The following is a 26,659-nucleotide window of genomic DNA, read 5'->3' on the forward strand; positions in this document are numbered from 1 at the left end:
ATAATAAGAACAGATAATAGTTATATAATGAAGGGAACAGATGTTTCCTAACCTCTTTCTTTTTCCATGGTAAAATTTACTGGGACAGATTAGAGAGGAAAAAAATGGAGAAAGAAGAAAGAGAGAAAGCAGAAGAGAAGGAGGATGTAGATGTTTCCCGTATTTCTATAGTCAGTAATATTTTTGGGATGACTTGGTTCCTAGATGTAATACACATTTATGGAAAACATCCTAATTGGATAATTTTATAAATGCCAAATTTGAGCAGACTGAATCAGAAGACCTATATAATTTAGTAAAATTAGCCCCACCTGTTTCATTTCTTTATGGAATTCATCATAACCTCCCAAGTAGGTACAAAATATGCATTTCATCCTAAAATAACATGCTTAATTCTTATTTGCCTTTGAAATCACGTCATCAACATATAAGTGCTTGAAATATATTAAAATAAATTAAATCTGTTTAATTATAAATTATAGGTGTCCTCGTGTTAGAAATACACATAATCTGAGAAATTTCAGTTTATAGTTACCATAATTATGATATTTAAAAATATATTTTCATTTATTAATATTCTAAATTTTCAAATTTGAACAGGTTTATTTTAATAAACTATGAAAAATACAAGGACATTAAGAATTTACCAATCAAAAGGTAATATTCGTTTTCTTCCAAAAGGGAGTTGAAAAACTATCAAAATGATTTTTAGACCTTGCTATGAGGTTATGACAACTGAAAATCAACAAACATGCTATCTTATGTTTTATAAAATTCTATGAATTGTTCATGATGAGGTCTAAGACAGCTAGATTAGTATGATAAATAATAATAATATTTATGTAACAGAAAATTTTTCATAGCATAGCAAGTAGTCAACAGAGACCAACAAATGATTGGATACTCCATGATAGATACATAATTTCAAGCTCTACCATGATGCTAATTCATAGTAAGAAAGTTAAGAAAACACATTATTGGTAAATCTATAGATGACACTGACTTTTAAAATGACACCTAGCAGTTGCTTATGACACCTAGTAGTTGCTTTTTTAAGCAGGTCTAGAATATTGATTTTTATCAATGGAAGTTTCTATTCACAAAATGTAAGAGTTTCATGGAAAACAGTCTGACAATAAAGACATTTGTTTTCCAAAGCATTTATATATGTTAAAATGTATACATTGCCAGGTCATTCCCTAGAAATTCTAATTCAGTAGGTGTGGAATAGGCTTAGGAATCTATACTACATGATGCAACTGTTCTGCTGAAAAACCTTTTAGAAACCCTCATCCACAGCAGACATTATTTCCATCTTCACATGCTTTATCATTTGGGCATTGTGCAAGTCCAATCGATAGAGTGATTGAAATTTAAAAGTTTATTTGACTATAAAGATGTTAAAATGAAATTTTGTCTATACAAAATATACATTTTTAGTAAATTATTTGATCTCTATACAAAAATTATTAATATTTCCAAAGTTATACTTTCCTAAATATATTACAAAGGAGATTAATCAAACATTACAATATTTATAATAGAGTATCTTTTCCCTCAAAAGTTACACATTTTCCTTGACATTGTGTACACTAAGAAGTGTGAGAACTTTTTATTTAGAAATTCACAAGAAGGAAAACTTAAAAATACCTGACTCTCATATTGGTTATGGCAGTGGTGACTTAGGATCTCCTGATGGTAGTAAAACTATGGACTTATTTGTTAGTTTACAGGCCAATTTGCATGGAGATGATGAAAACTTATTTGAAATTCATGGACTCTTCTAACTTTGAGCACAACCAGAGGGGAAATGTGCTTAAGCAAACCTGATTTGAATATGAAAAATTCAAAAATTCACCAGGCACATGACATACCTGATTATGTCAACACAGAATCAAACAAGGTACAAGTTTATATTTTTCAATTTGGTTATTTACCATAACTCTGAAGCTCATTTTGTAATGACTGTCAACCTAAATGTTGTGAAATATTTATAAAAGAGAATATTCAAAATATTCATAAAAGAGAATAATAGTTTGTTTGTTCAGTCTAGACATATAATATTTTTGCTTAAAAAATAATGGACCAGAAAGTGATCTTGTGTTCTTCGTGGGACAGGTAGTCAAATCTCTGCTTTCTGAGCTAATGATTGCTAAAAATTATCTTGGAAATAGTCATCCAGCTGCTTTACAAGACTTTAGGAGTTGGAAAGCCTATTACTTCTTGTGATAATCTTTTCCTTTCCACTTTAGGATAAATCATTTATTTCTAATAAAACACAATGGCTGAGATTTAAGTTCATTTTCTCAGATCCACAAAAAGATCTGAATAGCTAGTCAGTCTCCTATTTTAAAATAACCCTTCAAACATTGGGACCAAGCCTATCTCCATCTCTTCTTAGCTGTGGAAATTGGAAAGTAATAAAATTACACATATGTTCAGCATAAAAAAAATACAATTTTATTGTACTTTAATCTTTAAGAATTTTTGTTTGTCTTACTTCAGTTCATCCTCAAAACAACCCAATGAGGATACTTTTTAAATCAAAAATTTTGTTTTTTTTTAATTTTCATTTTATATTGGAATATAGTTGATGAACAAGCTTCTGTTAGTTTCAGGTGTAGAGCAGAATGATTCAGGTATACATATATATCTATTCTTTTCAAATCCTTCTCCCATTTATATGTTATTATACAGTTCTGAGCAGAGTACTTTGTGAGATATAGTAGGTCCAAATGAAAATATTTTAATTGCTATAGGCCAGTTTGTTATGTGTCAGGTGATGGGAAAACACGTGACTAAAACAACCCACCTGTTTACATCTAAGTAGTTATAAAGGTAAACTTAAATGATAAGCATTAAATACTTTTAAAATTAATAAAGCACTTCTCAAATGCAAGGCTATAACATAAGTAATAATATATCCACTATCACGCTATTCCTCATTTCACTGAATTGAAGAAATATTCACACACATTGAGATATGGTGAAGTCAGCTTGGCTTACACATGATCTGGCTTGAACTAGAACACCCTGTCTTATCATCTGTCAACATGCACTGTACATTTGCCTTAATCATTAATAAAAAGGATGCATTTAAAAATCAAAATGGAGTAACTATGGTTCAGGCATCCAGGATGGAGCCGAGGGGTCTCTTCATTTTCTGCCATTAAAGTAGTATCATCTGCATATTTGAGGTTGTTGGTATTTCTCCCTACAATCTTGATTCCAGTTTGAGTTTCCTCCAGCCCAGCATGGAAGTTAAAAAAGCAGATGTACTCTGCATAGAATTAAATAAGCAGAGTGACAATATACAGCCTTGTTGTACTTCTCTCCCAATTTTGAACAAGTTGGTTGTTCCATGTCTGATTGTAACTGTTGCTTCTTGACCTGCATATAGGTTTCTCAGGAGACACATACAGTGTTCTGGTGTTCCCATCTCTTTAAGAATTTTCCATAGTTTCTTGTGATCCACACACCCAAAGGCTTTAGCATAGTCAACGAAACAGAAGTAGATGATTTTCTGGAACTCCCTTGCTTTCTCCATGATCCAAAGGATATTGGCAATTCAATCTCTGGTTCCTCCAACTCTTCAAAACCAAGCTTGTGTATCTGGAGGTTCTCAGTTCACATACTGCTGAAACCTAGCTTGAAGGATTTTGAGCATAACGTTGCTAGCATGCGAAGTGAGCAAACTGTATAATAGTTTGAACATTCGTTGGCATTTTGGCATCCCTTCTTTGGGACTGGAATGAAAACCGACCTTTTACAGGTCAAAGTATGAGCACACAATTTTTTCATCTTTCCAAAGAGCCCTAGATTTAATATTCTACCAAATGAGTAGATGGAGTTGCTAACTACTAGCTCATTGTCAGAGGAACAAATAAGTGTGTCCCTTAGTGTATTCTTTATACATTAACTCATAAATCCTTTCCTATAACTTTATGAGTTTATGAGGAAACTAGGGCAAAGAAGAGTAAAGTAACTTGATCAACAAGATCTAATAAGAGCTAATAAGTGGCAGACCCAGGACCTAAACTGAAGAAAACCAAACCCTACAGTTTTCAAGGTTTTTGTTAATGGGTAAAGCACTTTTTAAAGTACTATACTTTTAATATAACACAGGATCAAAAACTCATTAATTGCCACTGAAAATTTCTCAAAATTCATTCAAATTCTAATTTATTATGGTGATTTTTTATATAAAAACTTAAAAAAGTAGCTCATTCACATGCTCTCTCTTTGCTCTTTCATTCAAGCATTTCTTCTCAACATGTTTGTAATTATTCTGAGGTCTATATTACTAAACATAGGCTAACTTAAGTAGAAATCTTCTTAATGTTTTGACATTTTCTACAAAAATAATTTCCTAAAAATACCTACCTGAAATTACCAATTAGCTTTCTTGACATTAAACGTAGTAAGGGAAAGGCTCTTTTACTCAGCTTTGGAATCACAAAACACTTTTAGCAACTTGGAGCATAAATTTTCATATGAAAAATCTAGTATTTCTCTGAAATTTCTTTGAACAAAATACAGGCTGATTTGTGATATCTAGGTAAGCATTATTTTAAGGAATTATAATTTGATTTGCTATATAAACAAAAACCCTACATGGGAGTCTATTGCAGTTAAATTTTACAGTTTCCAATTATAAAAAATTTTTAATGTATCACAGAATTTTCTGGAAAGAAAAGGCACTGTTCCTACATATACTATAGAAATCGTTTGGTCTGTTAAAAAGTTATAGAGACTTTTAAAACATTTGTTGTGGATAATGAACATAAAACATTCAGATTGTAGTTCCATACCTGTTTTATTGGAAAGTCTAAATGACACCATCTTATCAGGGATATTACATACATTCCTCACTGAAGCAATGCAGCTATAATTAGCATAGTCCTGTGGTCGAAGATTCTTTAGTTTTAAAATCTTCGTTTCACCCTGAAAATGTAGAAAAAGTCATTAGAAAAAGTTAGTGGTAACCAAATTAATAAATGGATGAATCATGACACTGTATTTTAAATCATATTATCAGAATATGGAAGATTGTCATTTATTTAAGAAAAATGCCCTAAATATTAAAAATATATTGCTTTTAAAAATCATACTGCCATGTGCTTGGAGATAAAAGCTAACAAACAGCAATGAAAATTCATAACAATTTCTTTGCAAACCAGCTTCCTAAGGGGAGGATCTATTCCTGGTGGTAGTCATGCAAATTATTATGCAAAGATCAGAACAGTGTACTTAATAATGGAGTCTATTCAACAAACAGTGTTATCTATGCAGACTTCAACATGAAATGTTATGAAAGAAAAGGATTCTGAAGATGAGACAATAAATGAAACACTGTTGGTAGAACAAAGTTAATGAAGTCAATCTAATAGTAGATAATTAAATTTATATACATAAATATTTTGTGTATATGGAGCAACGGCAGATGATAGATCTAAAACTGCATTTAAAGAGTATTCATGATGTTTTTATATTATTTTTGTTCTTGTTACTTTACGTTCAGGACTTTAAATCTCCTGAGTAAATCTGCAGGATTGCAGATAAATTCAAATTAGGCAAGTTGCCAAAAATGTCTTATCCACTCTTGATGAACCAAAAAGCCCATACAAAAACACTGAAATTATGCAAAAGATAAAAAGAACCACCAACAACAATAAGATGATGAAAAAAACTTGCCCAATTCAAATAAGGTCTCCTGGGATTTTTTTCTTTACCAGCTAAAGTTATTAATGCATCTCTCAAAATAGTTCCTCTCACAAGTAACTTAATTATGGAGATGGTAAAAATGTCTCCCAATGACATCTTATTTGGTATAGCAATTTTCAAAATGTTAATTTTTCCAGATAACATCTGTACAGAACCATGTGTTTCTTTTATTTTACTTAAGGACTTCATTCAAGTCCTAAAAATTACAATACTTTCATACATTATTCAAAAGAATCAGAATACTTAGTGATTTAATACGTAAGACATGGCCTATTCATTTGCCAACAAAAAGAAAAGAAACACACCCCACACACAAAAAAAGCATAGGCAGGTACACGTGTTTTCGAATATTCTTCAGTGTGTACAGGCATTTGGCTAACTCCTTTCATTCATTGGTAAAATTCAGTCTTAAAACAGTCACACCTTAAAACAATATTTTCCTCTCTAGGATAAATAATAATCATATTTTAAATTTTTTTGTATGAAAGACATTGCATTTTTTCTGTATAAGCAGATGCAAATATACCCCACAGAATATACAAAGAGTCAGTGTGTGTTGTTCTAGAATTTATATTTAAAACATGTTCTCAATATATTACAGAGCTTTCATATTATCTATATACAATGCATATAAAAGTGTGCTTAGTTAGAAAGCATAGAGGAAGAATATGTTATACTAGAACCAGTTGACTCAGATAATTTTTTGAACAAGATACTACGTCTTCCTCCTCGTACCTCTGAATATCATTGCTTAGATTTCTTTACTTCTCTTTCTCCCCTTAACACTTGACTGTTGGTATTCTCTGGAATTCTATTTGTTCCACAGTTAATCACACTTTATAAAATTTCCTTAAATGATTTTATCCTTGCTGATGAATTTATACTGCAAGCCCTATATTCCTGCCTTTTTTTTATTTTTTAATTTTATTTTTAAACTTTACATAATTGTATTAGTTTTGCCAAATATCAAAATGAATCCGCCACAGGTATACATGTGTTCCCCATCCTAAACCCTCCTCCCTCCTCCCTCCCCATACCATCCCTCTGGGTCGTCCCAGTGCACTAGCCCCAAGCATCCAGTATCGTGCATCGAACCTGGACTGGCAACTCGTTTCATACATGATATTTTACATGTTTCAACGCCATTCTCCCAAATCTTCCCACCCTCTCCCTCTCCCACAGAGTCCATAAGACTGTTCTATACATCAGTGTCTCTTTTGCTGTCTCATATATAGGGTTATTGTTACCATCTTTCTAAATTCCATATATATGCGTTAGTATTCCTGCCTTTTTCTTCAAGTCTTTATCTCTATTCCAGAACTGTCTCAATTTCAGATGTATAAAGCAAAGTTTTTACGTGTATTTTGTCTATTTTTATGTCTGTAGATACCTAAAACTCAACATATCCCGAAACAGACTTCAAGTCTCTTCCTCTAAATCTACTCTTTTTTTTTTTTTTAGCAACAGGAATCTTAGATTTTCAATTATTATTTCATATTCATATATTCAGTATCTCCATCTCAGATTCTCTTATTGACCTTGCAACACATCCAATCTTGAACATTTTTTATTTATATTTAAATATAATGCTCTAAGCCCAACATTCAGCTGAGAAATTTGATTGTGCTTAGTATAGCTTAAGAATCCAAGCAAATACGATCATCTAATCTAGAATCAGGACTTTTTTTTTTAAACATGGAAATCTGATTATGCCCTCTCTCTGCTTAAACCAAAAGAATGCCATGTTATTGTTCTTAAAAATAAACAATAATTCTTAACATGACTGTCAAGCCTTTGTGACCTGCATTTTCCTCACCTCTCCTGTCTCCTCTCATTTTCCTAATGTCTTCCACATATTCAGCTTCTTGTGGCCACAGACCCTCTGCACATGCCTGGTTCCTTACTTTATGCATAACAAATTTTGTCTCATTCTTCAATCCCAACACTCCTCAGTTCCACAGGTAAGTCTTTCCTTACTTTCTGGAAAAAGAGGAATCCTTTTTTGTGAGGTCTGCTTATATCTTGTTATAACACAGTTTCTTTTTTCCACTTATTTTGGTAATGGATTTATTTTCTGCCATACTCCCCCCTTGCTAGTAAGGGGGGAGATTATGTCTGTCTTGTTCTCAGTAGTATGTCCTAAGCACCTGCTGCTACTGCTGCTAAGTCGCTTCAGTCGTGTCCGACTCTGTGCGACCCCATAGATGGCAGCCCACCAGGTTCCTCCGTCCCTGGGATTCTCTAGGCAAGAACACTGGAGTGGCTGCCATTTCCTTCTCCAATGCAGGAAAGTGAAAAGTGAAAGTGAAGTCGCTTCAGTCATGTCCGACCCTTAGCGACCCCATAGACTGCAGCCCACCAGGCTCCTCCGTCCATGGGGTTTTACAGGCAAGAGTACTGGAGTGGGTTGCCATTTCCTTCTCCAGTCCTAAGCACCTGGCAGAGGATTTATCATAGGTGAGATACTTTTTAAACAAATTCTTTTGCAATTAAAAGTACTATGAATACTTATATTTCACCACTCAATGTTTTGCTTATACATATTTATTTCCCCAGAATTTATTTCCGCTTGGTGCCTGATATGAATTCAATAGACATTAATAAATATAGTCAGTATTCTAAAATGAACCAGGCAGTGATAACAATTCTTAAATATATAAAAGAATAAATGATGCCATTTAGATGCATATTTGATGATAAAGTCTCTTTATTTACATAGAATTGATTATATTCTGCCAGTGTTGTTTCTGTTTCCACTGGCAAATTATATTTAATCCATATTTTATGGATATTTTTTCAACACTTCACTGAAACTTTCAGTGTCACTAATAATCTCTTTTGTTAAAATTTAATAAATCTTAATAAATCTTCATTTCCTTTTTATGTGTGTATACTTCTCCACTTCCTTCTAATACTTTAGATTACCTTTGCTATTTTGACAGCACCTTGTGTGTAGGTACAAAATTATAAATAAAATAATTTAGAGACATTTTGGTTACATTTATTTCATTTTCTATTATACAAATTTTAGTCTGCAAACTTCTACTATTACTACTTTTCTAAACCAATCTGATGCATTATCATGATTTCAATTAGCACTTATGTATAGATACCTAACAAATTTCTAAGCCAAAACACACACACTTTTGGGAAAAATGGCCAATAGTATTGCAATTAATGAAATTCTGCTTTTCCAAAATTTTCCTTTCTTTTTAGTTGCAATGTTTGCTAGCCATTACTTTACACTCTTGCACTTGAGTGTCTCCACATCCCATCTGGATCTCTTAAGATATTCTATCTTGGTTTTCTAATTCTTTCTGACTGTTCTTTTTATTGTTATTTTCCTTTACTGACTTCTACTCTTCCTGCAATACAGAGCTCCTACCCCCAAAAAAGCCACTTCATATTTTGCCAACAAACAAGTTAGACTTGTCTCTAATTTCCAGATTGAATTTGTTCTCTCTTGGATTCCCCTTGACCTCTCTATGAATGTCCTCGCCCACCATTTCTATTTATAACTCTGACCTCTGACCTCATCTATGTATTTTGATAACTGCCTGACAAAGATTTTCATCAGCAAGACATAGAAGGTCATACAAACTCAATGAGCTCATCATTGCACTCTACTTACACTTACTGCCTCACCTCATAAATTTTCTCTTCTGACATTCTGCTACATTTTAATGATCGCCACCATCATTTTCCCCTATTCCAGACTCAAGACTCTTGTCATAATTCACTCTTCACTGTCTCTCATTACTTCACATTCAATGGCATCAAATGCCTTAGATTATTTTTTAGTTTTTCTTTTATAAATGGCCTTTACTCTTCAATCTGTAGGCATATTATTTGCTGTAGACTCTCATCAACCATGAATTTAACAAACACAGCTTGAGTGTCTATTTTGGCTAAAGTAATGTACTGCCCACTATTGAGAATTGCTGTTCTACTTTATTCTAATCACTCTGCATACTCCCACCATACGCATCGTCATCATGTCATTGTCATGTTGCTGATGCTGCTGCTAAGTCACTTCAGTCGTGTCTGACTCTGTGCAACCCCATAGACAGCAGCCCACCAGGCTCCCCCATCCTTGGGATTCTCCAGGCAAGAACACTGGAGTAGGTTGCCATTTCCTTCTCCAATGCATGAAAGTGAAAAGTGAAAGTGAAGTCTCTCAGTCGTGTCTGACTCTTAGCGACTCCATGGACTGCAGCCTACCAGACTCCTCCATCCATGGGATTTTCCAGGCAAGAGTACTGGAGTGGGGTGCCATTGCCTTCTCTGATTGTCATGCTAGAAAACCCTGAATAGCTCTCCTACTCTGAAAGTTTATTTCAAAAACCTTCAGTGGCTCATTTGAGACTCCATGAAGTCCAAGAAAATTTTTACTTTTTTTCCTTATTCCTCACACAAACTAATTTATTATGTATTCATTTATTATTTTTATTTAATATTTATTCACACCAAGTTAGTTCATCATTATTTTAAGATGACTTTTCATAATTTTAAACTCTGCTGTTGTTTTTTTTTTTTTTTTAAAGAAAACTACTGCTTGATATGAATCTTTTTAAGGTGTAATAAACTGAAGTGCAGTTCAAAAAAAAGTTGTATCTACTCTGTAAAGTCTATTTTTTTGTAAATATATTATATACATTATTGAAGTACAGTTGACTTACAATGTTTCAGGTGCACAGCACCATCATAGGTTATTACAAGATATTGACTAGAGTTCCCTGTGCTATACAGTAAACCTTTGTTGCCTGTTTCATATCTTTTTTTAAAATTAGAAATCTAGCATTCTATTCATACAAAGTCAAACAAGCCAAGTCTTTTCTGACCTTCTCAGAAGTAAATTCTCTTTCTTTGTAACTTCTATTACATTTTTATACCAAAATATCTATTTATAACTCATTATTTAGTATTTGGTTGTAAGTTATTACTCAACGTGATGAAATGTTCTTTAACTGAATCATGAGACCCTCTAGGGGCAGAGTCATCTTATATCACTCAGAATACTGAATAGGGAGCCTTTTGTATCATTGCTTAATAAATATATGTTGATTGACAGGATGTACTTAAAATTGGTCTTCCCACTGATCGTATTCTACAAGAAGTAAGGTGTTCATAGTGTATAATTATAATGACTCAAAAATAAAATGTACAAAAACATAAAATCTACAAAAATTAGACCACATTTTCCCACCGCACATTCTACCCTTTGCTTATGATGTTGTATTTCTTACAACATTCCCCTGACTTTCTCTGCCCTTTCTATAATACTTGCCACATTAATAATCAATTGGAAACTTATTAACTTATTAATAATCAATTGGAAAATAGATAGCTAGTGAGAATCTGCTGTAAAGCCCAAGGACCTCAGCTCAGTGCCCTGTAATGAATTAGATGGATGGGATGGGAGGAGGAAGGGATGTCCAAAGGGGAGAGATATATGCATATATAAAGATGGTTTACTTCAGGTTCAATCCCTGAGTTGGGAAGATCTCCAGGAGTAGGAAATGGCAACCTGCTCCAGTATTCTTGCCTGGAAAGGTCCATGGACAGAAGAACCTGGAGGGCTACAGTCCATGGGATTGCAAAGAGTCAGATATGACTGAGCACACACATACACACACAGCAGAAACTAATGCAACACTGTAAATCAATTATAGTCCAATGAAAAGTTAAAAAATAAAAGAATAGATCCAACTTATTGTTCTGAACATAATGTGTTCAGTAAAAATTTCTGAACCACGTTGACTCTAATTTTAATAGTACGAATGAAAAAAATATTAAGATTAGGGTAAGATGAACGATAGATTTAAGAAGCTGAGTTAGGGACCATCCACAGAAGAGTTGAACAGTCCACTATTAGTAAGCAAAGGTAAATAGGAAGCAAGCCCCAAGGGACTGATGAAACCATCAAGTACATTCAAACCAATAGCAATGAAGCTCTGGCCGTTAAAATAAAGAGGTCATTCTTCTAGTGAATGCATTCTTGAAATATTATATATACTTAAGTTCTTGTGGTTAGAAATGCTGCTAGTGTTTATGTTATCGAAAAATAAAGACTATAAACTAGGTAGTGATAGTAATAGTGAGTTTTTAAAACTTTACTTTTGAGATGATTCCTACACTTTAAAGACCAACAGATATGGTTCAATAAATATAATAATTTATGTATAGCATATCCTAGTTAATTCTTATGCAGATCAGAGCAGCAAAGTGAACATATGAGAAGGACAGATGGGATGGAGAAATAACTTACTGTGACTTCTAGGTCCACCGTCTCCCAAGGTTAAGCTATCATATGAATGCAGAATTATTTGGGTTGAACTAAAATGATTTATATTTTCATGTGAATTTCTATGATTTGTAAAAAGGAATTTTCAGTTAATCATTGTCTAATTGTATAATTAGTCTAATTAGCCTAATTATAACTAATTACATAATTGATGTAAATATGTTCAGTCTTGCAATTAGATGGTGTAATTACAATGCACAAGATGATGTCATGAACATCTTTATAAAAGCTCTGGAGAAATAGCAAGAATACGTGTATTTTGTAAAATTTAAGTACAAGTTTCTTTAATATTCACAAGATTATTTGAAACACATAGATTTAAACTTTTAAAACTACTTTTTAAATAAAGGGAAGCCCCTTACCAAAGGTGATTATTGCCTAATGAAATAATACCCATAACCTGAAACAGTATTGCTATTTTACTTAGAAAAGGAATTTGAACTTTCTTTTAATACTTTCATATATCAATAAAAAGAAAAAAAATCAATTCACACTCATTTTTAGCTCTAAAAGTTAATTTATTTATTTACTTCTAAATAGATAACAATATATGCTGTTCAGCATATCCAGTATTAAGTGAGTGCAAGTATGAAAAGCATAATTATTCCTCTTAGACTTATATGCTTATTAATTCATATCCACCTCAGGAACACAGATCAATTTCATTCTGGAAGCATGATCTATAAAAAGGTACAGTCAAGGTTCTATATTTCTACTGTATGGTAAAATAAATATTCAATTCAAGTTGATATAGTTATTAACTTAGTATGAATGTGCATGTGAGGCAGATGTATCTCATTATCTAAGAAATTCTCTTTTATTAAAAACAAGACATTGTTATTGAACAGCAAAACATATATCTTTAAAACAAATGTAATTCTCTAATATTAAAAATAAGCAGATCATGATCTGTCATTCGAATCCATCCACAGTATATATAGTCCCAGTATATCTTTCCAGCTTTGTGGTTCATTGCTGCCCCCATATACCAATCGTTATTCCAGCCAACCAGAGGGGTGGCCAATCTTTGAAGATATTACCATCGTTCTGTATATTATACATGCTATGCTTTCCATCTTGAATGTTCTCTTTGATTTCTTCCTGTAATATCAAAGTTAGGAGGAGCCTTGCCTAGTAACCTCTGTATCTCTGATAGAAAGGTGCCTGAACCTTGTATGAAACAGATCTCAATCATTTTTAACTGGATCTTATTTACACTATGTAGCCACAGAGGCCTTAGGGTCTATGAAAATAAATCAAAATATCACTGCAGTGCTCCAAAACAAACAAAACTAAAATAGAAAGTTTTTTTCCTAATAAAGTACACATAGCAGTTTTTGGGAAACAACAGTCTAAGAAATCATTAACACATAAGAAGACATATACATACACAGTAGCCTGATAAGCAAAAAGAAAAGTATTGGTAAATACCATTCCTATCTTATTAAGAACTACAAAGCCATTACAGGAAAGCAAAAAAAAAAAAAAAAAGAAAAACCTCAATATTGGGAAGCATTTTAAAGATACAAAGCAAAGTTAATTTTAAATCTAAAGCAACTATGATATATATCCCAAATAATCGATGCTTTCATTTCAATTACACAATTCTGAATAGTTGCTTAGAAATGTTTGGGTTACCTTTCAATGTAGGGAAAAACTAGATATGATTAACTTTGTAAATTAGAACCTACATAAATTTTTTGTTTTATCATTGTAAAAATAGAGACCACAAGCTGTATCTACTGTGTTCCTTTCTCCTCCTGGATGATCACAGTTCACCATGCTTCCAAATTTCCAGTGCAGCTAGAAGGTCCTAAAGAGAATGCTGTTTGTTATCAAATAAATTCATGGGTTAATACATGTTCTTTCCCTGTAAATAAGTGTTCTTTACATCCTATGTGTCTATATTATAAAAATGTGCCCTAGAGGCTGGAATGAGCCCTGGAATTACCAGTGTGTTAATTCTAATTTTTTCATACAAGATAACTTTTAGAGAAATCCTGCTTATTCTATAATTCCCTATATTCACAATTATACAAAAGTAGTAATGTTATCATATGTGTCCTCCCCTCCTGAAAAAACTGTGGACTCAAGCAGAACTTCAAAATGGCAACCCTGATGGTCAGATATAGAACTCTGGCAGCAACAGGTCGTATATTGTTTTCTAAAAAGCGGGCATACACAGAAAGCCTGCTGCTGCTGCTGCTGCTAAGTCGCTTCAGTTGTGTCCAACTCTGTGCGACCCCATAGACGGCAGCCCACCAGAATCCCCGTCTCTGGGATTCTCCAGGCAAGAACACTGGAGTGGGTACCCAGAAAGCCTAACCAGTTATTATTTTCATACTAGCCCCCACAGATCACATATTTACAGTACCAGATAGTTCAGTAGGCATCTGCATTTGTGTTTCTGCACAAAAGTAAACACACTATGGACCAGTGGAAAAACAAAACCAAAAGCTGGCTTTCCAGGTGGTGCAGTGGTAAAGAACTGGCCTGCCAATGCAGGAGACGCAAGAGACTCAGGTTTGATGGCTGGGTCGGGAAGATCCCTCCAGGATTCTGGCTGGAATACCCCATGGAGAGAGAAGCCTGGTGGGCTACAGTCCATGAGGTCACAAGGAGTCAGATGCAACGGAGTCACTGAGCATGCACGCACCCCTTAACCAAAGAGGTATTTGTTTTAAAGAAACCCTTGAGAATTTCTTAAATAAATGATTAGCTTCTTATCCATTTATGATAAATATCCATATATACATGAAAATACTCTAAGCAGTATCTAAAAAATAAAAAAATGGTATTGAAAAATCTTACATATGCTCTTGAATTTTCATAGAACAATACTACACATGATAGAGAAGTAAAACCACAATGGAGCAGATCAGATTTTTCTTTGCTTGGTATTAATACATTGCCAATATCAATTATCCTTCATTCTATAACTTTAATATCTTAGATTATTCTCAGATTGATCTACAGATTCAACAAAACTTCACTCAAAATCTTATCACACTTTCCACAGAAATCAAGATGATCCTAAAACTTAAGTGGGAATACAAAGAAGTGAAAACATCTAAAACAATTTGAAAAAGATGAACATGGTTAAGGGACTTATTCTTTCTCATTTTAAGATTTGTTATAAATCTATAGAAATTAACACATATAGATCAATGGGACAGAATAAATAGCTCAGAAATACTCTAATACATAGGGGCAATTGATTTTCAATTTAAGTGCCAAGGAAATTCAGTGATGAAAGAAAGACCTTTTCAATAAATGTTGCTAGAACATATGTATATCCAACTGCAAAAGCTGAAGTTCAAATGCTTCCTTACACATAAAAAACAATGCAAAATGGAAAAAAGGACATATATTGGTAAATTTAAATAAATAATGATTATTTCAAAGGACAAAAAAAGTCTTGTTGATTTTAAAATATATGTAGAATTAAAGTACTAGACAAAAAATAGCATAAAATATAAAAAGGGTAAATATTGCTAAATTATTCTAAAGTTCTATCATTCTTGAAGAAGAGCTAAAGTAATAATTAAGCATGCATGGTGTAATTTTTTAAGGTAACCAATAAAAGGTATTAAGATAATTTTAAAGTTTAGTTAAATAGATGATAAAATGAAATCATTAAAATATCTTATAAACCCAGAAGGCAAGAAGAGAGAGAAGTAAAATAAAAGAAGAGCCTAACATGGTAAAAAAAAAAAAATCAATATTAGTCACTGGATTAAATGTACTAAAAGTTAAGATAGATCCACTGGCTTAAAACAACAACAAAATCTATATTCTGGTTATAAGCAATGTGTTGCAAATATGAAGTTTGAAAGTAAAGAAATGAATATTTATTACCCTCCCCCACCCCCTAAAGAGGCCCACCAACCAAAGGAAAGTGTGTATAGTTAAATTGATGACAGACAAAACAGATGTAAGGCAAGAAACACTGCCAGTAGTACTTTTCTGAGTGATAGCTTGCCAGGAAGATATAATATCAGAAAGATAATACGCTCAGATAATCCACTGCTGCTGCTGCTGCTGCTAAGTTGCTTCAGTCGTGTCTGACTCTGTGCGACCCCATACACAGCACCCCACCAGGCTCCTCTGTCCCAGGAATTCTCCAGGCAAGAACACTGAGCGGGTTGCCATTTCCTTCTCCAATGCATGCATGCATGCTAAGTCACTTCAGTCGTGTCCGACTCTGTGTGACCCTATGGACAGCAATCCACCAGGCTCCTCTGTCCACAGGATTCTCTAGGCAAGAATACTGGAGTGGGTTGCCATTTCCTTCTCCAGATAATCCACTAAGAAGATATAAAAATTCTAATTGTGCAAGTCTAGCAATACATTTTCAAAATATATAAAGCATAAATTGATAAAAATGAAGATGAAAGAGACAAATCCACAGTCACAGTCATAGACATTATCTAAATTCTCTCAACAGCTTTTAGAACAGCAGACACAAAAAATCAGGAAATATGTAGAATACCTGAACAACAAAATTAACAAATATGACCCAACTGAAACTCAACAACTTTGGAATCACAATTTGTGGGTGCATAAGGATCATTCATGGAAGTACATCACAGGCAAGTCTCAACTTCTAAGGACTGAAACTTTCCCACCCAGTGAAATTAGACTAGAAATCAATTAAAAATCACAAGAAAATCATCAACAATTCAGAAATTAAATACACTAAAACTGATTTAATTTTAATATCATTCTCATTCACATTTCACTAAGCTTTCTTTAGTGGGAAAAAAGAAGTAAGGGTTACAGAGAGTGTTTCAGGATTTACTAATAATTTTAACTATTCCCTGGGCTTCCCTGGTGGCTCAGATGGAAAAGAATCCACCTGCAATGCAGGAGACCTGGGTTTGAACCCTGGGTTGGGAAAATCCCCTGAAGGAGGACATGGCAACCCACTCGAATATTTATGGCTGGAGAATTCTATGGAGGGAGGAGCCTGGCGGGCTTTAGTCCATGGGGTCACAAAGAGTAGGACACAACTGAGTGACTAAGCACACATTCCTTAGTTAAAAATCCAGACATCTTCATGGGAATATTGGCTCAATATATTCATTGAGATTCTTCCATGTGTCAGGCACCATGTGAGTTATTAAAAAGACCAAGTCACTATAACTATTGAGTTTATGTCCAGATATACAAATAAGATAATTTTATAATTTTAGTGCTGTAGAAAAAAATAAAACCAAAAAAACCCCCAAAAAACTGAGTTTTAGGGATGAGTAACTGAAAGGGAAGAGATGTTACTTCAGATAGATCTGTCAGGGAAAGCCTTTCTCAGGTGATGAGTTCTCAGTGTTAAGAAGATCCCTGCCATGTTATCTAAATAGCATTCTAATTGGAGGAATCAAGAACATGCAGACCCCGGGCATGTCTAGAGTGGGTGTGACTAGAACAGTGAATGAGGAATAGGAGGTTAGACAAGCAACAACAAGGTGGAACAAGATCAAAAATGGTCTTGTAGGCCACAATACTTGGACTTGTGTGCAATATATCAGCTTGTGTGGTATGATAATAACATTTGTCCATGAGAAAGACAACATTCTCTGTGGTCAAAAGTACTTTCCATGTGCTGCTGTTTGAGAGTTTTATCAATCTTGCCTACAAAAAATACGTTTAATAATAACAAATTAAGTACATATACAACATGAAAATATTGAAGCATCTCTTGCTTCTACATAATTTTTAAAACAGATATAAATAAACAGCCATTTTAGGAGCAGAGATAAAATAATCAAGTAACCAAAGGCAGGAAAGACATTTTAAAATAGAAGCTAAAATTATATGCTATTGGCAATTATCAGTTACAGCAGGCGAATCCAGAGTACAGAATTTTAAGAACAATTTGTTTCTTAAACACTTTTTTAAGATAATTAATTTGGAGGGTCCAAACAGTAGAGTTCCAAGTACAGTAAAAAGCAGAAAAAGCATGTGTTATGTAGCACATTATAATATTTACATTAAAGAAAGTATCAGTATTGAAATGTTCAAATTAAAAAGTTGCTTTTCTCACAAAGAGTGGGAGAAACATAAAGAAGAGAAAATAAGTAACTTTTAAAAGGCAGAATCAACAGCTACTAGTCTGAGAGCTTCTTTAAGATACGTTCTTTGAGTTGCTAACACAGAAACAGCAACAAATTTAAAGGAATGAATGAAAAATTTGATTGTGCTTATTTAAAACTTTAAAACAAATTCTTAATTGCTTGGAAAACATAAAAGTTTCCCCCAAATTTGGGCAAGACCCATGTGTTTATTTTTAAGTGACAAGACCCTTCTTCAAGTAAGAAGCTGCCTATGGTGCTTCAGTACTTAGTGAATATGTGTTTAGAATTGGCTTAGTACGGCAAATATCATGTGAACAGAAAATTATGCTTTCTGAATTTTAACAACATCTATATTTTAAAGGAAGCTGACAATAGAAGAAACAAATAGATGATAGGTGATCATTTATTCAGATTTCTAAACCTTAGGGACATCAAGCTACGAAATAGTGTTAACAAATTTTTAAGTTATTTTGCTAACTAAAAACAGTGAATTTTAGTAAAACTTGCATAATGAACTGAAATATGTATTTAATGCTGCATTTAATAAAAAATGGGATGATGGGAAATTTATAATCTCAGGATAATCTTATATTATTAGAGAGCTGGGATGTGAAATGTAAAAATCTTTAACATTCTGAAGTTAATATATTTATAGTATTTTAAATTTAGTTATATGTTTCTCTCCTTATGGACATTTGATGCCTCAAACTTTAACAGTGTAGTCAGATTCTTGTTTATCTTGTTACCTATATAATTAAAAAAATAATAGTCACAATTACTTTGAAAATTTTTCCAAGTACATTTTTTTTAATTTAAAATCTTTTCTTTGTTAGTTAGGTTTGTGTTCTTTTGTAAATGTCAAAAAATATCTTTATAATTACAGCATTCAAAAATTCCCACAACTTCCATGTCTCCTCAAGAAGCATTAATTCAATCAACTTCAATAAAATTTTAAAAAAATGCATTACAGAGGAATGTTCCATATTACATGCACTCTATATAAAATTAATTCAAATGTTCTTTTTATTAAATAAGTTTTTGATGACTAAGTATATTAACTTTTATATAATTATGATTCTATTCTTAAACTAAGCCAAAATCGAAAAAGAACAAAGAAAATTTGATAGATTTTTTTCCCCTAAAACCAAATATATTTCAAATACATTTCTTCATTTTCTTAAAGTGAATTTACCATTGCAAATGTGGGAATCAGAATATTTTAAGAAATATTTCTAACAAAAAAGAAAACAAAGCAGACAGCAAATGTATAATTATGGACTTTAGTGTGAAATCTGGGCAAACCTATGGACAAAGAAATATTTAGGATACATTCATTTAACTTGTTTTCAAGAGGTAACTTGATACATGTAACTACTACATGAAAAACAAACAAATTGTTTTTCATTGAGTCCTCTGACCTTTCAACTAAATATATAGTGCTTTAAAAAAAAAAAAAAAAAAAAAACATCTTTTCAAATAGAAAAGTATTTGAAGTATTGTAATGCTGCCAGAGTTAGGAAAGTATCCAGCAGAGTGGGGTGGAAATACTATTACATCAGTTCCTACCTGGGTAAAGAAGGGTTCATAAATCTCAACGCCTTTATCAGATCCTTGTAGCAATACCTCCTGGCCACGTCTCCAGCTGTACCGCACAGGTGGATTGGAATTGGCAACACACCGGAGGAACACTGTTCTCTCATAATAAAACTGTTCTTTAGCTTCACCTATACTTTGATGAACAGTTACTACTGGATCATCCAAATCTAGAAAACATAAAAATAGTGTTATGAGTTATATGGCTTTAAAGTACTGAACATATAAAACTTAACCAAAGATTAATTTTCTTAATTGAATGTATTACTTTTAACTAGACTCTTTTTTATTGAGTTCATTGAAGTCATTTGCAGAGAAATTTCCAATGATAGAAGGTAAAGACAAATAATAGTTGCTTCTTAAGATCTCTATTTGCTGAAATAGTACAAATGACTACGTATTTCTAATACATTGTCAACAGCCACATAAAACAGAGTTCCAAGAGAGAGATCAGAAAATTCAGGTTAGCCAATGAATTATAGTCATAGTCAACTATGACTATAATAGTCAACCAAGCATCTCAGTTGACTCTTAACTTTACCATACTTCCTTTTCCAATTCATAAAATATATTTTAAAAATAAAATAATATATGTTTATAAATTATTATAACCTTTGTAATAAGAAAATATGACCTTGTGCCAGTTTAAATTTTCCTTCATCTCAGATTTTATATTCCACTTTGGCTGATTTAAAATGTACTAGCAGAAGGTACTATTAAAATACATTAATATTTCTATTACTGAATATTGGAACTAAAATTTTGCTGTTTTACATACATCCTAAAGAAGGGATACACAGGAATTAGACTCCTTGATTTCAGACTATACTACAAAGCTACAGAAATCAAGACAGTATGGTATTGACATAAAAACAGAAATACAGATCAATGGAACAAGATAAAAAGCCCAACGATAACCCCACACACTTATGGTAACCTAATCTATGACAACAAGAGGCAAGAATATACAATAGATAAAACACACTCTCTTCAATAAATGATGCTGGAAAAACTGGATAGCTATAAATAAAAGAATGAAATTAGAATACTCCCTAATATCATACACAAAAATAAACTCAAAATGGATTAAAGATCTAAATGTAAGGCTAGACCCTATAAAACTCTTAGAGGAAAACAGAGGCAGAACACTCTTAATGTAAATTTGAGCCACCTCCTGGAAAATAAAAACAAAAGTAAACAAATGGGATGCAATTAAACTTAAAAGCTTTTCCACAGCAAAGGAAATCATAGGCAAAACAAAAAGAAAACCCTCAGATTAGAGAAAATATTTGCAAACAAAACAACCAACAAAGGATTAATCTCCAAAATACAAAAACTGCTCATGCAGCTCAGTATCAAAAAAATAAACAACTCAGTCAAAAAATAAGGGGAAGATCTACCAAAAAATAGACACTTCTACAAAGAAGACATCTAGATGGCCAACAAACACACAAAAAGATTCTCAGCATCTCTAATTATTAGAGAAATACAAATCAAAACTACAATAAAGTATCACCTCACATCGTTGAGAATGGCTATCATCAAAATATCTACAAACAATAAATTCTGGAGAGGGTGTGGAGAAAAAAGAACCCTTCTACACTTTTGGTGGGAATGTAAATTGATACACTCACTGTGGAGAAATGTATAGAGGTTCCTCAAAAAAACAAAAATAGAACTACGAGATGACCCATTCCTGGAGATATACCTAGAGAAAACCATAATTCAAAAAGATATTAAAGACATGCATTCCAATGTTCATTGCAGATCTATTTACAATAGCCAGGACGTGGAGGCAACCTAAATGTCTATCAACAGAGGAATGGATAAAGAAGATGTGGTACATATATACAATGGAATATTACTCAGTAGTTAAAAAGAATTAAATAATACCACTCACAGCAACATAGATGTACCCAGAGAATGTCATACTCTGTGAAGTAAGTCAGAAAGAAAAAAAACAAATATCATGTAATATCACTTATATGTGTAGTCTAAAAAAATGATACAGATAAACTATTTGCAAAGCAGAAATAAAAACACAGATGGAGAGAACAAATGCACAGACACCAAAAGGGGAAAAGGGAGTGGGATGAACTGGGAGACTGGAATTGACACATATGCATTAGTAGGTATAAAATAACTAATGAGTACCTACTGTTTAGCACAGGGAACTCTATTAGATGCTCTGTGAGAAGGGAATCTAAAAATGAGGGGATATATGTGTGATTTACTTTGTTATACAGCAGAAACTAACACAATATTGTAAAGGAACTATACTCCAATAAAAATTAATTTAAAAAAGGGGTATCCATGACGTGTGTGCTTAGTCACTTCAGTCGTGTCTGACTCTCTGCGACCCTATGGACCAGGGCCTGCCAGGCTCCCCTGTCCATGGGATTCTCCAGGCAAGAATACTGGAGTGCGTTGCCATTTCCTTCTCCAGTATCCACGACAGGGTTTAACCTATATTTTCTGGAAACAATTTATGAATATCTTGCGCTTTGTGGTTCACACAGTCTTTATCTCAACTGTGATAAACTCTATCGTTATAATGGGAAAGCATCCAAAGACAACAGGTAAATGAATGAAAGATGAAGGCTGCTGAGTTCCATAAAACTTCATTTACAAATGCATGTGCCACAGCTAGATTTGGCTCATGGGCCATACTCTGCATGGATTACCAACCTCTGATACAGCATATCCCAGGTTCTTAAGAGAAAAAGAAATCAAGGAATGTGTTAGCTTTAAAACAATTGTACGTGTGTTTGAAACTTTCTAAGAGCATGAATCTTAAAAGTTCTTATTACAAGGAAAACAAATTTGTAACTTTGTATGGTGACAGACGGTACCTAGAATTATTGTGGCAATCATTTTACAATGTATGCAAATTGGAGTCATTATATTGTATACTTGGAAATAATATAATGCTATATGTCAAATATACTTCAACTAAAATAAACACACACAAAAAGTTTATACTTATGTGTTCAAATAATAAAAAGGCAACTAAAATGTAAAACTAAGTGCTTCCTTAAGGAATCAAAGTAAAGAAAAAAATTCCTAATTTACCCAGTTTTTAAAAAGCTTTTTTCCAATATGAATTACTTGACAGCCCTACTTAGATATCTAGTTTTGCAATATTCTTATTTTTTATCCAACATTAGAATCTTTTCACAGCTACCTCAATGGCCTCTAATTTGAATAGTGAAAATTTAGAGAACAACTGCTGGTTTTTTGGAAAAGCTGTAGGAACTTTCAGTTTATATTCATTCTATTAGCTGTACAGGAATATATGCCTGGTTTTAATAAGCTGCAGTATTCAAGGATCCCAGCATCATTACCATGAAATGTTTAAAGGTCTTTAAATTCCATCAAATGGTCTCTTATTTGATGATTAGGCTTTTAACATATAAATCAAATCCTACAGGAGACTGATGAGCTGAATTTCATCTCAGTGGCTTGAAAAAAAGTACTGTGAGTCTGTTGTAAGCAACTTATTTTCTCTTGTTCAAAACATAATTTCTATTAGTTACAGTTTCTTTTTAGAGATATGAACTTTGTTATATTGTTAAAAAAAATCTGAAGCTGGAAAGTTCTGGAACAAAACATATTTGAATGAGAAACAGGGTAACAATGGTAACACTCTTTGGGTTCTAAATAGTTAACAGTATTGTACTTTTCAACTTCCATTCATTGATGCATCCCTAGCTCTTTTCACATTAGGTAGTGGTGTCCATAATTGCAGTCAGAATAGACCCAAGCTGAACAATCCTTTAAACATGCTCTTCCCTGACTTGGATGAGTTTCAGGTGAGAATCCCATCCTATGACAATGGTTTACAAAACACTGTATTGTAGAATTACCTGTTAGATTCACCCATGTTTAGGCAGGATGATTTTTTTTTTTACACTTAAAAACAAATACACCACTCAAGGTTACCTTCCTATACAGTATAAGACATTTCTGTCTGTTATTTTTATTACTATTTTAAAAATCTAAAAAGATGTAATAGTGAAAGTAGTAAACAAATAAAACCAAAAAAGCCAAAAACAAGATTTCTGTTAGACAAGTCAAAGAATGGCATGGCTAAAAAAATATTTTAAGTAAGATTATACATTTATGTACACATACATATATACATATATGATAGTTTAAGTGACATAGAAATATATATCCTTTAAAAATATGTTTAATATCTATTCTTTATATTACTGAATATAGACTGAAGGTGTGTATTTGCTTTAGGTCAGGTTTCTTGGAAGAGAAACTCTAAGACAGAGACATGTGTTCAGAAAGTGGAAATTATCTTCAGCACTCATGAGGGATTGAAGGAAGTAGACTGGTTAAGAAGGACAGTGGAATAATACAGCAGTTGCATCTAAGTTTCACAGTAGCTCTAGAGGAGATCTGGAGCCCTGAGGTCCTCCCAAACTGGAAGGGCTGTACTGCCTTAAGACAAGGAAGCTAAATCTTTATACATCAACCCTTTCCCTCATCAACCAGTCCTGGCAAGTGTCCTGTTCTCAACTTTGGAAGGGGCAGTTCTGTCTGGCTTGGGATAATTTCTAGAGAAGCAGTTAGCTGACAGTCATCAATGTTAAAAGTTTTAGTGGCTTTCAGAATAAGTGCTTCAGTCCTGAGGAAAGGATCTGGGAGTGCACTTCAGCATCCACTCGGATCTACCTGCCAGATACGAAAAGTCACTGTATCTGAGAAAAGCTATTCCAGGATTCTCGATAGTCACCTTTCCCGGGGAATCTTGGGATGATAATCATCATCTCGTACTACTATTACCATTCTAGATTGCTCTCATCCTGGGCTGGTACATCCTTTGATATAAGTAGTTTACCTAGTGAGACTACCAGATCTTTGTCACTGGGGATGTTGAGCTCCTGGTAAGCATGCTCTTCTCAAGCTATTAGTGATGCGTTTGTCTGTTTACCACCAAAACTGGGCAACAGAATAGCCAGAAATGGCTCAGTGGATCAACTGGGGAAGGAATATATTCTTACTGCCTTCTTGTGTAACAACAATCTTACCTTCAAGCTGACCATATGGGCCAGTTACTCCTTCCAGGATGGTGATTCCTCGCATGTGCTATTTCCTGACACAGGAAGCCTAAAGTAACAGCGGCCAACTCTTGAAAATTAATGGGACTCTTGCAGTGTCATTTAAGAAAAGCTTTTTCCCTTTCTGAGAACTAGAGCATCTAAACTGTCAGAACAGCATTGTGGGGAGGGAAACATAGATTCCCCAAGAGGATCACTGAACATGATGGTAGTAAGTAGGGTCCCTACTTAATTCTGGAACCTATGTATTCCACCAATACCCCCCACCCCCCAAAAAAGAAAGAAGGAAATGGAAATAAAAGCATCATATAATGACGGTCATTGATTTAGGATGTATACTGCATCTCGGAAGATGGCACCCATTCCTTACTGGATATTATCTCTCCAAGACTTAGATGCCTCCTGCAAAGACTATTCTATCACTTTAGTAAGTAAATTTTTTAGGTGGTATTGAATATGATATGACTAGAGATTCCCATAGCAATGTTCCCACTGCTACATCTTAACTGCTATAAAATTTGCTTCTGGTCCCATGGGTGTTTAGGTAGGATCATGTATTAAGAGTAAAACATTCTAAAAGGCTTTTGATAGGACTGATGCTGGCTAAGGTCAGCAGAAAAGTTCATACTCAGAGTATGCATCAAATTCAATCAAAATGATACACTGTTATTTTCAGGGTTAAAAAAAAAAAACATTCTAGTATAATCTACTGGTTGGCATTCTTGATGGATAATGTTTTATCATGAAGAAGTGGTGTCTATTGTCAGATTATATATTCAGTAGTGACATTAGAGGAGAAAGCAATGGCAACCCATTCCAGTACTCTTGCCTGGGAAATCCCATGGATGGAGGAGCCTGGTAGGCTATAGTCCATGGGGTCGCAAAGAGTTGGACACAACTGAGTGACTTCACTTTCACTTTTCACTTTTATGCACTGGAGAAGAAAATGGCAACCCACTCCAGTGTTCTTGCCTAGAGAATCCCAGGGACGGGAGCCTGGTGGGCTGCCGTCTATGGGGTCACACAGAGTTGGACACGACTGACGTGACTTAGCAGCAGCAACAGTGACATTAGACAGGCCAAACTTCATGAATAACCAAAATTTAAAACTTACACATAGCCTATCTCCCTATCATTATAGCTATTCTTTTCATGCATCTGTTGTCCCAACTATGGGCAGCCAATGACAGAAACTGGTTGGTATCAACTGTCTGCATTACTGTCAACTTCATTATTTTGTGCTGCTTCTATGGTAGATAATTTTTGGTGCTCATTAGCATGCAATACAAATGTTCAATACTTCATGGCACACCCACAGGTCCATCCAAATGCTTCAACATATCTCCCCTGTTCACTCAAAACGACTGACCAGGTACACTGCCCAAGTCAAAGTTCTATCCACTGAGATAATTTTCTGTTATTACCTGTCTATCAAGGACACCACAGAGTGGAGTTCTCCTGAAATAACAATCCAATTTCCAGCCTGCATATGTGTACTGAGCTGACTCATTATGAAATAAGCTTAGCCTTTTTGCCCTACTATTACCACAAAAGAGACCCTCTATAATGGTCATTATGATTTTAGAGAGAGAAACTGGAAAAACACTGATAGCTGTCATGGGGGTCTGGGTACTTGCTTGTACAGCACTCCTGGGCACTCTGGCCCTGGTCATGCCTCATCTTAGATGTACCACTTCCATATGATGATGGACTACTGAGAGCCTGCCCTATTTTATGACTGAGTGCTTGGTAGATATGACAAAACCCAATGCATGACTGGTATTTCAGGACACTGGTCTGAAAATTACCATGTTCAACAATTGAATAAGGAGTCTTGACTTTTTATTAGATCACCATATTCAGCCTCCTGATTATCCGTCTGTTTTAACTGT

General features: G+C 33.7%; 1 protein-coding gene across 1 annotated transcript in view; it reads right to left on the reverse strand.

Moving 5' to 3' along the window:
• The window catches only part of MDGA2 (MAM domain containing glycosylphosphatidylinositol anchor 2), a 926,008-nt gene that overhangs the window by 343,647 nt on the left and 555,702 nt on the right, over positions 1 to 26,659 (reverse strand). Inside the window, exons 4-5 of the mRNA XM_002690859.7 lie at positions 19,669 to 19,865; positions 4,812 to 4,944 (exon numbers count right to left, since the gene is read on the reverse strand). Coding sequence (XP_002690905.2) covers positions 4,812 to 4,944; positions 19,669 to 19,865 — 330 coding nt within the window. The remainder of the gene's footprint in view (positions 1 to 4,811; positions 4,945 to 19,668; positions 19,866 to 26,659) is intronic.

Source organism: Bos taurus, chromosome 10, assembly GCF_002263795.3.
Source record: "Bos taurus isolate L1 Dominette 01449 registration number 42190680 breed Hereford chromosome 10, ARS-UCD2.0, whole genome shotgun sequence".
NCBI classification, from domain to species: Eukaryota; Metazoa; Chordata; class Mammalia; order Artiodactyla; family Bovidae; genus Bos; species Bos taurus.